The sequence below is a fragment of the Numenius arquata genome, chromosome 3 (genome assembly GCF_964106895.1).
Source record: "Numenius arquata chromosome 3, bNumArq3.hap1.1, whole genome shotgun sequence".
In the NCBI taxonomy this organism is placed as follows: Eukaryota; Metazoa; Chordata; class Aves; order Charadriiformes; family Scolopacidae; genus Numenius; species Numenius arquata.
The window spans coordinates 54,414,808-54,430,473 of record NC_133578.1 but is presented as its reverse complement, the minus strand read 5'-3'; the positions used below and the strand labels follow the sequence as shown (position 1 = coordinate 54,430,473).

At 39.9% G+C, this 15,666-nt stretch overlaps 2 protein-coding genes across 2 annotated transcripts in view; one reads left to right on the top strand and one right to left on the bottom strand.

Moving 5' to 3' along the window:
* POP1 (POP1 homolog, ribonuclease P/MRP subunit) overlaps window positions 1–7,135 on the bottom strand; it is a 22,663-nt gene extending 15,528 nt beyond the window's left edge. Inside the window, exons 1-4 of the mRNA XM_074144865.1 lie at window positions 6,901–7,135; window positions 4,113–4,295; window positions 3,089–3,264; window positions 467–715 (exon numbers count right to left, since the gene is read on the bottom strand). Of these exons, the coding sequence (XP_074000966.1) occupies window positions 467–715; window positions 3,089–3,264; window positions 4,113–4,295; window positions 6,901–7,021 (729 nt within the window). The 5' untranslated portion in view covers window positions 7,022–7,135. The remainder of the gene's footprint in view (window positions 1–466; window positions 716–3,088; window positions 3,265–4,112; window positions 4,296–6,900) is intronic.
* Window positions 6,813–15,666, top strand: RIDA (reactive intermediate imine deaminase A). Its single transcript, XM_074144866.1, has 6 exons — window positions 6,813–7,361; window positions 11,055–11,160; window positions 11,724–11,778; window positions 12,650–12,718; window positions 14,313–14,368; window positions 14,800–15,666. The coding sequence occupies exons 1-6, from the start codon at window positions 7,297–7,299 to the stop codon at window positions 14,860–14,862; spliced, it is 414 nt and encodes a 137-aa protein (XP_074000967.1). The 5' UTR covers window positions 6,813–7,296; the 3' UTR covers window positions 14,863–15,666.

Here is a 15,666-nt window from a genome sequence, read left to right as displayed (position 1 = left end):
AGAAGTAGTAATTTTTCACTAAAATTTGTGTCAAAGAGAAACAATTTTCCTTTCTAAAATTAAAATTGTTAGTTATAGGAGAGCTGTCAGGCATTTATTATTTGAGGGCCAACCTGCCTCTCAAACCAACAGACTAAAAAGGACACGGAACAAAGAGCCTGTCTTCAATAGCATCCTGCTCAGAAAGATGATGCAGGGATTCAATGAATCTCTTAGCTCTCGAGAAGACTGAAGATGCAGCACTTCATTCATAGTTACTGTAAGACTCTTCTAAAGGTTCATCTTGTTCTGATACTCACCACCCTTCACTCCAATTATGAAATCACTAATTTCATACTTAGCAGTTATTAACAGCTGACACAACAGTACTTCAGAGACATAAATATTCATTATAACTGAACAACTGATTACTTCACCTTGGCAAAATAACACAGAAAACAAATTTAAAAACATGTAAATGTGATACCTGAAGAAGGCAGTGGTTTGTCATGGCTCGGTAACAAGCCCTGTAGCACTTCTCCGTAGGGCTATCTCCTAAAGAGTATCCCCATTTCTTTACCATATGAAATCTCTTTGCATGCCAAATATGCGTTTCCAGCCAAATATTCTTTCTTTGCCTGCGATTAAACTCTGCTACCAAATTTATATGGCGCCTTCTAGCTTTGCGGCATTTAGTCTTTGACTGTTCTTTTTTCTGATGTACAGTTTTCTCTGCCTGTTTTAAAAAGAGAGGACATTGAAGTAAATATCAAAAGGACAAACTTCTGTAAAAAAAAGAAAAAGGCTGACATATGTAAAGATATAAGAAGCACTAGCATTAAGTTATACTTTATTCTGATGTTAGTTCTCCATAACTCTTGAGGCTAACTAAAACTTTGAAACTTTATACACAAGCCCCAACCATGCAAGTGCATCAAGGTTTGACTGGAACCCATAGATAAACCAAAATCCACGCACATTCAGGAACTTCCCAGTGAACAGTAAGATTTGCTACTTCCTGTGTGAAGTTTTTGCCCAACATCAGTATATCCACATGAACAAATAAATGTGACATTAGCAGCACCTGGAGATTTGAGCTTGTACAGAAGCAGTATGGACTCTCAGACTGCCAAGTAGGACCCTAAGGATTCTACAATGTGTGGAAGCAAACAAGAAAGGACTGTGGACTCTTGACCAAATTCTTGATAAATATCTGCTCAAGCTCTGAATTATTATGGGTGAATGCACAGCTGGAGAGGAAGGTTTGACTCTCCCAATCAATGTTTGATTTGTCTTTTTGCTAAGAGAAGTGGTAGAAAGAAATAGGGACTATATGACATACAAAAAAATTCTTAGGATGTCCTTTGTAAGCTCACCAAGGAATAGCTGACAACAGACCACTGGTTATAAGAAAGGCACAGGAATGAGAATGCTGAAAGATCACTAGCTAGAAGGATACAGAAAACAATGAAGCAACCCATGACATCAAAACAGAAATGCACAAAAAAATAAAGTATGTTCTCATCAGGTCCATCATTCCACCAGAGAGTAGGCAATATAAGCCACTGGATCAATGGTATGTGACTGGCTGGTTCAGAAAAACAAGTAGAGCAAAAGAGATGTGGTATTGTAGATGAAAAATGTATGTCTTTAAGCTTCTGACGACATAAGAAATGGTCCAGATAATTGTTTAGATGAAAATGGTCATGATAAAGGATCTAAGAAAACGGAAGAAAATGCAGCAGAATCAAAACTGCTAACTTCGAAGAAGCAGACTTCAAACACTGAAAAGTAATAGGCAGAACCCTTGCAAAAGGAAATAGTTCAAGAGATGTGACACGCTGCAAGAAAACATGAAACAAAACAGCCTGTGCAAACATACAAACTACACCAAAAGACCTGAAGAGAGAAAACATAGCAGAAGAAATATAGAAACAGAGAAAAAAACATAGCAGCTGCACCAGGGCCGATCAAATAATCTCAAAAATCCAAGAATCATACAAGGAGTGGAAATAAGGATGGGAGAATAAGTGTGAGCATGTTCAGAGAAGTTAGAAAGGCTATGAAGTGAAAGGAGTTAAAAAAGCAGGACACAAAAGAACGAAGCATAAATATTAAACAAATCTAGATTATTTAACAAGGATAGAGCACATAACTAACTATGCAAAATAGCCCACACCTTCTTCCTTCAGTTCTCAGAAAACAGGCCAAATTGCATCTCTTGTCACAACTAACAAAGCAAAAAGAATGCTAACCAGAGCACTAAAAGAAGACATACAGGTTATGAAGATCCAGTAAAATGTGTCCTATGGAACACGTGTGGAAGGACCTGAAGAGATTTCCAAATCATGAACAATTATCTTCAGGAACTCAGGTGGAGGGAGTAAGTTCTCCAAGAACTTAACAATGCAAGCGAAAAAAAGAATGCAAGAAATATGTTTATCAGTCAACCTTAATACATAGAAAACTTACCAGGCAAACTCACTTGGTCAGTTTAAGAAGTATCTAGAGACAATAAAGTGGTCAATGCCAAACATCAGACAGATCATTTCACAACAAAATCCTGCTGAACCATTTTTTAAATATTTTTTTTAAAACCCACAGGAAGGCCATAGTAGGTAAGGAGTGAGTAACTGCACAGGAGCACACTGACTAAATGTTCAGTTTCATGAGCACCCAGGAATAGTCAATTGGCAAGTCTTAAGCTGCGTGCAGCCTGCCAACAACTCCAGCGAACCTCCCACACTTGAGCTGTAACACATGAACCAGCGTGCTGGTCAGGAACAGGCTATGCTGGCTTGAGGCCAGCAGGGTCACACTCAACAGCTGTGGTGGGGTGCAAGGCAGAGAGCTGTTACTGGGGGATCCTGGATCACCTGGGACCAACACACTGCCTGAACAACCCCTTCTGAAGTAGACAATATCATCGTTACTCTAATAACTTTTCCAGATGTCCAATAATCACAAAGTCAAGAGGACAGTGACGTTTGAGAACCTGTGTACGCAGGAGAGTTTTGCGGATAAGCTCATTAATAAATGTCCAGCTGAACACTGTGCATTAGATATGCACAATATATAGTCTATCAAATACTATAAAACACACTTATACCTCTTTCCTGGCAATCTCTTGGAGCCGCCTGGGTAGGCGTTTAATATTGTGACTCATAGCTCGCCTTCGCATGTGCCTAGGTAGAGTCTGGAAAACTAGAGAGTTTGAAGACTTCTGTGCAACTGCTTTCAACATGGCATTGATCTCGGCTGCACGAGCTTGAGCAAAGGCAGACACTGGAATGAAAAGAGCTGCATCAGAGCATGACAAACAGCAAAACTCAAAGAAGGGGACACTCCACCTACATTACTCAATTCCAGCAGAGTATTCCTAGTACATCAATCTAATGACTTCTTGACATAAAAGTAAATACTCTATACTATTACTGAAGAAATTTCAATTCTTTAGATATTCTGAAGCTTACAGATATAGTTAAGCCAATACTTATATATGAATGATTCTGAAAGCTGTAGTATAACCAACAAGCCCTATTTGCATTAAGTACTTCTTTATTAAATTACAGTAGCAATCTTTTCAAGTGGTATTCAGAGAGATGAAAAAAACTTCAGCATGGAAAAAAAAAAGGAAGCAGTAATCATATTACACACCGTTTTAAAACGATCAAATAAAAAAATCCAGTGTTTGGTCTTGTTTTATGCTTATTGAAGTTTATCTACTATCAGAGCACCGCCATATTTTGAAAAGCTAATCTGCTTGCCTAAATAAACGTTCTGTTAGATGAGAAGTTGTCTTTAAATCACATCATAGGCAAAACCAGTTCCACTGGCTACATTAAAAGCAGATGACTGTCAGTACTCATTTTACTGGCAAACAGAAACCTAAATCCATATCCCTCAAGTGCAACTTTTCAACTTAGATGTCTGAAAGGACTCACTGAACAACAGCTGGTCATTCATTCTAGTACACAACTACTTCTGTATTTTGGAGAAAATTAGGAAAAAAAGAAGAACACAGCATCAGTTCTAATTTTTGCTCTTATACAAAAACACAGGCAGACAGCAAACTTAATCACCAGCACATTGCCCTGCACATATAAATTACGACCTTTTTCTTATATACAAACCTGTTATGTATTTTGGCATTTCCTCAGAAACACTCTGGCGTCCTCCTTGCCATCCTCCTCTTCCTCTCCCTCTCTCTCCTCTATTTTGCCCTTTTGGAAAATACTGGTCTTTCCTGTAAGAAGGCCCAGAGGATTGGTTCGAAAATTTGTGCTGCTGATACTGCTGCTCAGAACGAACATCTCCTGGAGGGTTTAGAGATGAAAAGAGGTAACAGAAATGCAAAGCAGTCTGAGTAACTGATAACTATACACAGTCTTTCCTCATCAGATTGCACTGCACATTCCTCCTACTGTATTTCATATATGTACCTAAAAAAGCCATCAGAAATCAGAATAATTAAGTTATTTTTTAAAGGGAGAAATAAATATTTTGCACTGCCCTGCAGCAAGCCTGCAGTAGATTAAGTAACTTTTGTGCATTCTGAAAATGGTACCCAATTCAGACTTCGCCTCCAATACTCTATCAGTCAGGAAAGACCTGACTAAAATCGGCCTATGCAACATCAGTATTGATTTTTACTATTGTCTAGACAGGTTTTAATACCAAACCAGCAGAGTTAATATTTTTCCCTCTTGCCCTCTGATTTTTTTCTCCCCCATAAGCAAACATATTCTTGTCTCACTGACATGTATTTCTGTTACAGCAATATATAAGGTAAGTATGATACTTACATGTTGGTGCAGTAAGTTACTTTTCTGGTACTGGCATTTAAACTAATATTGAAATTGATTAACTAGAGCCTACAGTAAGCTTCCTAAGGTACAAAAATGCCTTTCAAGAGTGATAAGCACCTAACAGTACTTCAAATTTAAGAGGGCCTCGAAGTCCATATTTAAAGATTAGCTTATATTCAACTTATTCAGTTAAGTATTGGTTAGGATTTCTAGTAGAACTTGAGATACGGTTCTCGGGCAGCTCATGCTGGACAACTGGACTAAAAAGGGCCAAGACAGCAATTCCCACCACCCCACCCACCGCATCAAGATGAGTGCTTGATGGAACATGGGGCCATACAGTTCAGGGAAATCCTCTAGTGAAAATCAACCTGTGTGTCAGGAGAAATGAGGTAAGAGATTAAAAAAATCAGTTTTCAGGTTGATCAGATTCTTAAACAAGCCTATCACATTGTCCCAAAAATGCTGTCATTGGCATGAGGAACAGCCAGGAGCAGATGCATCTCCAGTAGCCTCAATTTATGTGAGCCTAAAATGTCCTTGTTCCATTTCAAATAAGCATAAGCTGAAGTTTCATGTTCAGCAGCGATGCTGTTGCAGCCCTGATACAACCGTACATCATACAGAACTGCAATAATTCAGATGAAAAAATAATGTGGGGTGGAAACAGAAGCTAGTTTTATGTGGAATAACTCCCTGATCTGGGTTCTCCACATGGCTGAGAGCAGCACTGTCAAGACAGTGAGGTGAAGGTGAGAACAAAATAGCTGGGAGAGAGAGATAGATGTTGCCTCAGTCAGGAAATCTGTGTAGACCCCTCCACAGCCCAAGCCAGCCATGGGAGGGTAACTGGACAGCAATTAACTCGTATCACAAAAACACCCTTTCACTATCAAGTTAGCTTAAGAACTAACTATTTTAATCAGAAGATGGAAGAGTGTTTCAAAAGACAGTGACTGACTTAATACCTAAAGAAAAATTAAATCATTTCAGCTACTATTCAGACCCATAGCTTTATAACTCTAATTTAATTTTTTTCTTTCCTGTTTCTACAAAATAGCCCTATAAAACAGAGATACTAACACTACAGGAGAATGTTATAAGGATGAAAATTTATGCTATTCAACAGAACAGAAAAACATAACCACGTAATCTTAGAAGATCCCTGCTACAAATAAAGTTAGAAAAATGTGTTAGATTAATCTGGCAGTACTCCTCTAATGATATTCCAAAATCTTCCGACAGGGCTGACTGTAATTTGCTATGTCATTCTGTCTGCTTAAGAACTCTTCAGTCACCTAAACACACAGTGACACTTCAGCAATTTTTGTTCAACCACAAAGACGCAATTTGTCAGCTTCCGAAGGCCTCACAGTAACAGGACCTGCTCTTACCTGTGCCTTTTTTTGTTTTGTTTTGTTTTGTTTTTTGTTTGTTTGTTTGGTTTTTTTCTTCTAGAAACAATACAGGTGACAAAATAAAAACATGAAATGGGGGTGAGAGGGGTGGGTGTGGAAATCGAAGTCCAATAGAAGCACAGAGGATTCGGGTCGAAACACACAGATGAAAAAAAGGCCTACAGGTTGACAGGATCCTTCAGTCTTCAGCTGCAAAGGCTACCCGTGTACAAAATGCACCAGCAATAGCCTAGCTACACACTGCCATTTCAGGGAAACGCCTCGCTGCCTCCTGCCAATGCTCTTCCACAGATACAGCAGCCACAAGTGCCAAAAAGCAAATAGTTTGGGCATGCCGACCTGACGGGAAAACAGGGCATTTATCACGGGCCCATTAGGCCAAACCTGCGCCTCCCAGGCCTGGCAGAAAGAGAAGGGTGGGCACTAGACGGGCTATAACGTTAAAAGTCATTTTAAGACAAGTAAGCGCGGCGGGTGGCCAGGGGTTTCTCGTGCAACCGAAGGGATGGCGCAGAAACACGTGTATTAAGGAGAACCACGGCAGGGGACGCACCCAGGGGTGTTCCCACACCGGGCCCGCCTCGCCGGCCGCCGGGGCTCAGGAGACGGGGACAACCGGGGCTGATAGGGGGGGAACGGACACCCCCTCCGCGATCATCCACCCCGGCCCTGGGTAGGCGGTCCGGCAGCCCTACCTGGGGGCGGGCAGGCTCTGCTTCCACCGCCGGGGAAAGGCCCCGGCTCGGAGGAAAGGGTGACGCTGGCCGGCTGGTTCCTCATCTTCTTGGCCCGCTTCTTCTCCTTCGCCCCGGACATCTCCGGCAGGGCCCAGGGGAGGCTGTGCGGAGAAGAGGGTCAGGCCACACACCGGCCCGACACCCACCCGCGGCGCGGCCTCCTCCCGCCACACGCGGCCGCCCCAGGCTGAGCAGCGCGCATGCGCGCGGCGCAACCACCACACCCCCACCACCGGATGACTACATTTCCCAGAACCCCATGCGGTGCAGGGGGAGGAGGCAGCCATTGGCAGGGTGCTGAGGGGAAGGCAGGAGGGGACTGGTGGCGGCAGAGGCAGCAGCGTAGCAGCAGCTATGGCTTCGCTCGTGAAGAAAATAATCAACACTGCTAAGGCCCCTGCTGCTCTGGGTCCCTACAGGTATGGCTTAGCCTGAGGGAAGTCTCTTGGAAGAAGCGGGATCAGGTTTTGCCGGTAGGGTTTCAAGCAGGTCCCTGGAGGGGGGGTGTCTGTCAGGCAGTGCCTGGGGGCTGCAGTGAGGGCGTCCCTCCTTTCCACCGAGCAGGGACACTCCGCCCCAGGGACAGCTGAGGCCCTACAACAGGAGTGGGTCTTCAGTGCTAGCGGCAAGCTTCTGCCTGAGTGGAGGGGGGGGGTGTCCTGATCATCTTAGGTGGACTTTTAAAATGTCCCTCAAAAAGTCATTTTGGGAAAATAATTCTGAACTTAGTAATAAGCAGTGAATGAAGAAAAAAAATGCAAGAGAGAAAATGATTCCTCTCAAGGAAAAAAATGCTTGTCTAGGAAAAAGCATGTTGCATAGGCAGGTGAACACGGACTCCGGAGGTTATGGGCAGTGAAGGCTGGGCCTGATCCAGCATGTACTTTGGTGGTTGGATAGTTCACTGCCTGGGAATTGCAAATCTTTTCTCATTTTGAATGTGACTGCCAACAGGTTCTAAATGCTTTGCAGTCTATAAACTTAACTGCTGTAAAAATATATAAGATGTTGTTCAACTTCTTCACAAGTACATTGTTAGTTGCAACAGTTCTGAATGCAATTAAAAACCCAATTTTAGTTGGATAAAAGTTTCTCTTTGCTATTTGGATGTGAAAAATGTTCAATAACTGTAGTAGAACCTTATAACCAAGTTACTGAAGGATTTTTACCAGGACATTTTCTAAGAATTTTAAATTCTGCATTCAGGCTTTGTTTTCCCAATATAAAACCAGGCACCTTTGTTTTTAACTTTTCCATTTGTAGCATCTTAGAGCCTGCCAGATGCTTTCTTGTCTCCATTACTTTGAAACTGAGCTTTCTGAGTTTCAAACTCTGTGTTCTTTATAGTAATTATAAAGATGGACAAAGTGGGTAAGCAGAGACATGACATGAAAGTTAACTTCTGTAAACAGTAAACTGTTGGTAAATTTCAGCCAGGGGCCTGGCATTGCTTGTAGATAGAAAACATCTAAGACATGGGAAGGCAACAGTTCTTCAACTGCACATGTGTGGACACACATGCACACGCCAGCTGGCCTAGCCTTCATCATAGCTCTCCATTTATGTTGTGGATTAACTGCTCTCCGACATTTTGTGCTTATTGGTAGTTCTTGATGAAATACTGCTTGTTATGCAGCCAGTTAATTGTATGATGGGTCTAACTTCAATAAGTTTATCACTAACTTAGTGTATCAGGTTTCGGTAAATGTGTCAAAGTCCAGTGAGCAAAAGTTGCACAAGAAATAACTGCTATGTCACTGCTGTGGAGTCTGAGTGTGGTAACAGAGGAGTGAGGGCTTAATATGGAATGAAGAATTGGGATGTCTGGGCTGCATTCCTGGTTCTGCTACAGCCCTTCAGTATGCTTTTTGGTGACCTATTCTTAATGTATTTTTGTATTTCCTTTATTGCATACAATTTCCAGTACCTTGAGATAGGCAGGTAGATAGATATATAAAGACTCCTAAGTGTGAGTGTTTCTGTGTACATATGTACATCTCATTAATGATATTGAACTTTAAATTAAAAATGTAAAAGAAACAGCAGAGATACTGTTCTTGTATTAATCAACAGTCATTTGTGTAAAGAAGATGTGATTAACTTTGCAGTCATTGTCTTTAAAGAGCATGCTTCTTGACACCATCTATCTGATGGGTGATGTTCTTCTAAGGTCATAATGTCCGTCCAGTTATACACTTAGGTGTACTGAAACCTGAATGACTTTAGGCCCACACTCAGATCTCTGCTGAATCGAAGATTAAAGATTGACCCTAGTTACAGGATACATCTGCAGTTAAAGTGTGATTGGGGTTTGTGTAGTTGAAGTTTCTCTGAGCTTCACTCATGCATTTGACTGCAGTAGAAGTATAGTCTTTAGTTGGTAAATTGTTAATAGTTTCAGTGAATGGAGGATTCCACTGGTAAGCAGTTGAGGAGCAGAGAAGGGAACCAAATAAGACTGCTGCAGATGTTGATCTGGCAGTGGTATCAGAAGGCCTCAGTTTGTTTTTTCCCCAATTATTCATGATTTAGGATAGTCGGAAGGCCTTTGTTGGGATAAATGTTTCATTGTGTCATTTACTTTATAATAAGCAGTACAAGACAGTATCTTTTTTTTAGAGAATTCGTACCTCCTTATTGCGTGGTTCTCTGTGCTTCAGACAAATGGAAGTTTGTGGTCTGGGGACCTATGCCCCAAACAAAGCAGGAACATTGTAGGAAAATAAAATAAAATTAAAGAAGTAATGTGTGTTTGGTTCATATCAACAAGTCTGCATTAGCTAGGAAACTACTTCATTCACTAGTTTCTCTTCTTTAGATGGTGTAGTTTTGTGATTTACTCCAATTTTGTTAGTTGATGATAGAGAAGATAATCACCATGTAACATATTGGATAGGTTACTGGCTGAAATGACAGGAGAATGTAGGACAGGGGCACTGTTAGGATTGTCTAACCATTGTCATTTTACTGAGTCCCTAAATTAGGTTGTTCCCCTGTCAAGTCAATGGATTGAGCCAATCCAACTGAGTCAATCTCAATTAAGAGATGTAATAAAAATGTTCTCTGAAAGAGTCTCTTTCTTTCTCCATTGACATTAAAATTTAGATACTTCAGGGAGGTGCCTAACTCTAGTTTGTGTAACTTGAGAGGCTTGTTGAACTGTCAGAATAATGCATTTTCTTGTGGAATTGGAAGTGTTAAGGAGAACAGTGTTGACACACCACAAACACTTTCAAAAGAATCTTTGTCTAATTTCTTTGCAAAGTATTTTTAATTACCAGCTGAAGAGAAGTAAATTATGTCTCTTGCATAACGTTTGCTAGGTAGTTTAAATCTTTGTTTTAATCTGTTAATCTCTTTGTGGTAATTAGAGACATTAATAATTGCCAACTCTACTTCAGCAAAAACACACCTGACACATATAAAAATGTTTTACAAGTAGCTTGGATTCTGCATTCTTATGAACTAACCCAGCCAACAGGTCATCCGGGTTATTTTATGAGAGGAGAGTGATCTGGGGATGGAGTGATCAAGGTGGTGTGCTGACGGGCCAAATTCATGGCTGGATGAATAACGCCAGAGAACGCGCATGCAGGGCTTCACCTCACAGCTGTAACTCATTTATCATGGTGCCTGATTGAGAAGAAATTGCTACATTTACTAATCAGCTCTTTTCTGATTATTATTTTTTTTTAAACTTCATTGCTCTGCAGCTGAGGTGTAGATGAAAGGTATTGTCTACCTATCAAACTGGGATGGAATAGTTATATGGGCAGGTACAAAAAATGTTTACTCTGCCTCCTCTCTGTGCTGTGTATAGTGTTGTGTTGCTGTGCTCATGCCTTTTGCCTTTCCAAGAAACAGGGTTTATTATCTCAAAAACAGAGCTATGCTAATGTATCTGTGTCTTTCCATAGGTGATCTAATTCCAGGTCTCCCAAAGCATAAGCAGATCAAACGTATGACTGCGTGTAGACTTGTGCATGCATAACCCAAGTCCTACGTCTTTCTGAGATACTATAAACTACTGAAGAATATGTGAAGTGTGCTTTCAGACAATTAAATGCTTTGATGGGGAAACATTAAACGTAAAATGTCACTTATGTTTTCAGCCAAGCAGTGCTGGTAGACCGGACAATGTACATTGCAGGACAGATAGGTACAGAACCTTCCACCGGGCAGCTTGTCTCTGGAGGGGCAAAGGAAGAAGCTAAGCAGGTAAGATGTCTTCTAGCAATAAACTTGTAATAGAGTTGGGATGTACTTCATTGAACACAGGAGAAATTGAAGATCCCAAGAGAGCACATTTCGCATCCCCCACGATGAGGGAAAAGCAGGAGGTTGTCATTCCATACTGTCCCTGTCATTTCCACCCAAGCAATGTGGAGGTCAGGGGAGGAATCTGCATTTCACGTAGGAAAGAATCAATGTTTGTAACCAAAGGTTCAGACCCTAGTAAAAACCCTGGCTTTGAGATGGGGAAAGATTTGTTCCCCCAGCAGCAAATAGGTTGTGTGAGGCAATAGGTAGGATGAGATGGTGCTGTGTCATGTATTTACACCTAATGAATGGATGGCTTAATACTTGTGGTTTATTAGAAGCTCCCTTTTATTAATTTACTTTTTAATCTATTTCTGATTTTGCTTACTGATGACAGCTGAAGATTTGCTGGGTAAACTTATACTATAACATGAATCTAGCCAGATTACAATTCATATTTACGTACTCACCTAAATATAACCCAGCTGATAGTTAAAGATTCTTGTCTCATTTTTCATTAGGCTCTAAAAAACATGGGAGAAATCCTGAAAGCTGCAGGCTGTGACTATGGCAATGGTAAGTGTGGCGGCAGTGGTGGCAAATGAGTGGTTGTTTTTACCTGCCTGGATTAAAAAAAATAATAATTAAGTGACCTTTTAAAGAAAAAAAAAAAAGGTCTTTGCTAAGCATGTGGTTGTTATCAATAGCTGAAGGAGACAGAAGGAATCATGAGTCTGGGTTAAAAAAGAAAAGAAAGAAATCAACATGCAAATGTTTGTGATGGGTATCAATGGGACACTACTTTTAACCATAAGTTCCTGTCCACTGTACTAATATTTTAATTCTAACTGATAAAGCTCAATATAGACTGAGCTGCAACTGACTACAGGCATTTTAAGCATCCTAGATTTTGCTCCAGGTAAAAGCAGGTCTCTATCTATGGTGTTAATATTCTAGGCACTTTCAATGCCTTTTCTTGAGGAGGACTCTAATAGTGGAGCCAAACCAGGATTAGTGTTGGCTTGGGCAGTCATGGGTAAAAAATTCTATCTTCAGGCCTCTTACAGACTTTTTTTTTGGCAGCAGATATTATATATGATGTAATTCTTGCCAACAGTTGGCTTACAATGGCTTTTTTTATTTGACCTGCTTATCAGTTCTGTGCCTCTTGGAAGAATTAGGCTTAGAACAAAATTTAAAAGGTATATTTTCAGAGCTGGCCAGGAATGTCTAATTCCTTAAAGTTTTATTGTGTACTAGGTATTCAGATTTTCTAGATGGTTCTCTAGGTGGTAACTAATGGTCAATATCTTTTTTGCAAAACTTTTCAAAATGTTTAGAATATTTGAGACAAATTTATGAAATCAAAGCGAGAAATGCACTAAAGTTTTTCAACTTTTCTATGAAAGTCAGAGGTCCAAAATAACAACAGTTATGTCATTTCTAGTTGTGAAGACTACTGTTTTGATGGCAGACATGAAGGACTTCAATGATATTAATGATATTTACAAACAATGTAAGTAGATCTTTTGTTTCTGTTTTAACCAGTGTGGCTTGTGGAACAAATTATATTCACAGTAAGCAAAGTGTTTTAATGATCAGATGATGTAGTTCCAGATTCTTTGAGACTCCGGTAGAAATATAACATTGGAAAAAAATCCACCAACGTGTAATTTGCAAGCACCAGATCAACCACAGCCCAATTTCTTGTGGATTTGTGTCCTACCATCCTGCTAACTCACTGTCATGTGAAGATCAACTCCCGCTATCCCTACAGGTTGATCTTCCATGCCTCTTTACTTTGACAGCTGCTGCGTTGTCCCTAAAGTAATTCTACTATAGGCAGCCTTCAAATGCTTAATTTCAGATTTTTTAATTTCCATTTCTTTAAAGTCTGTTTGTACCTTTGAGTGATTTGTGGGTTACTGCTATGGGACAGGGCTCTTTTTTTTTTATACAAGGATAAGCCATACTGCTTCACTTCAGGAAAAAAAAAAGGATACTGCTTGATTAACAAAACTGAATGTAGACTGAAATAGGTGATTCCAATGAGCCATATCATGCAGAAGATGGGAGAGTCCTTTTTTATATCGCTTTGGGTTTTAATTAGATAGTAACATCTGGTCTTGAATGAAGTGTTTCATTTATGAGCTATCAACATAGTCTTCTGCATGTCAAAATGGAATTGTGTGGAATGAAATGTGTGGAATTTAAGCAGGGTAAAAAAGACCAGCTGGATACTTAGTTACTTGTTGCCTCCTACCTGTAGTTCAAGAAAGCAGTTGTTGCTGTTCAATTGTGGGTGTTTATCCTGCCTTGTCAGTGCAGGACCCTGAAATTAACATTTCTGAGCTTAGTGATAACTTCCATTTAATTATTGAAATCCCTTGGAAGTGTTCAAGGTCAGGTTGGACGGGACTTGGAGCAGCCTGCTCTTGTGAAAGATGTCCTTGCCCATGGCAGGGGGATGGATTGGGCTAGATGATCTTTAAAGGTCTCTTCCAACCCAAACTATTCTATGATTCTATACATTCAGCTCTTATATCTTGACCAGTAGCCCCCCATCTTTTTTCCTCCCTCTGTTCTTTTAATATCCTTGAATGCCTATCCTAATTGTGAAAGGAGCAAGGGCCTATTTTAACTCTGCCTGCCTTTGATACGAGTAAGGTTGGTCCCTGTTGACTTCAGGCAAATCTGGGATCGTTGCTCATGACCCTTTTGGCAGGGGCCTGTTTCTCCCTCTTGCTCTGTCTGTGAAAGAGCCCTCTCCCACTCTCTGCAGTTGGATGATCACCATTCTGATTTAGCATTTCTTTTTCAGCCTAGTTGGTGTTAAGGCCATGCAGTGTCAGCAGAGTGCAAGTTATCACTGGCTGCTGGGTCACAACTGTAGGTGCCCTCTCAATGATGAATGGCAGCTTGCTCAGATGTTAGACCAGTCAGTAACCAAAAAAAAAAAAAAAGCTGGCACAGAAGTCTATTTGTCTTGTAGCCTTGAACTTGAAACTGTTCCAATGACTGCATTTTATACCAATTACTTTGAACTGTGTTTTATCAAGCAAAGTTAAGTGATCGGTGAATGTTGCTGGATGTTTCTGTTTGAATTACAGTTTTCAAGACAAACTTTCCAGCCAGAGCAGCTTATCAAGTTGCCGCTTTGCCAAAAGTAAGTGTCACTTTTCTGCCTACAAAAAAATGGACTTTCTGAAATTCCGTATTTCTGAAGCATTCTGGCAGCTTTTCTTATTCTGGAATAGCTTCAATTGCAATTATTTTAATGAAGACTCTTAAGTATTTATTTTTTTTCTGAGTATACCAGTCTTTTTCTCACACAAGATAAGAGATCTGAATATGAGAGAGAGATTTCTTTATGGTGGAAGATGGCTAGTACGCTAGAAATAGGGGGTTATGATACTTAAGTAAGAGCAAAGTGAATTTTCAGTATTACTTAACATTGCTAAATTGGTAATACAACCATCAGAAGTATAATCTCCCTCAAATGTCACTCTATTCTAAAAAGGTTGTATTATACATCTACTTGCTTCATAAAAGAGATCCATGAAATTCCTAATAGGTTTCTTCATTGTTTTCTCACAGGGTGCCCGAGTTGAGATTGAAGCTGTTGCCATTCAAGGACCCCTCCAAGATGCTTCAGCCTGACTATAAATAGAGACTGAATATCCTCTGACAGCAGTTTTAGATTTAACACTTCTCCCTAACATCCTATTTCTACAATTGACTATCAGCAGTTACGTACAGTTGAAATCACTAAACTTACTGAGAAAAGGTGCTTTCTTCTGGATCGTGGCCTTGGATTCTCTAAAATACGAATTTACAGTGAGTTCCGTGCAGGCAAACCCTGAAACCTCCAGGAGTCCTGCTAAAATCAGCTAAGCTCGATTGTAGGACAGGACCTTTACTTTGTGGCAGTGACTGGATATTCAGATATTAAATACAGATTTGGGTGAACGTGACAGTTATACTATGGGTGATCTGGACTTGGAAAACTGTAATGATTTGTAATAACAGGTTTTTAGTAAGAATTTCAAATAAGAAAAAATAACAAATGGTAAACGGTAGAACATGAATTACTTAGTGTATACATTTTCACTTAGGTGTTTGGAGGAATTTTGCTGGATTTGTTTCTGAGCTGTCTTAAAGTCTTTCTTTACAGAATAGATTACAGTTGGGACTTTTTTTTCATATGAAAGCAATTGTTTAAAAAAGTTAATATTAATTTCAGAAAAAAGAAAATTATGCTTTTCTGAAATAAAGTGCTAACTTTATAAATCAGCTGTAAATTAATCTCTACCTTTAACGTTTTTCATAATCCTTTTCATAGCAATTCAACTTCTACTAGCTTTTGATTTTAAAAAAAAACAAAACAAAAACTAAAACCAAAAAACCTAACAAAACACCAAAAAATAATCCCGTTTAATGACAATAAATGATAATTGCATCTGT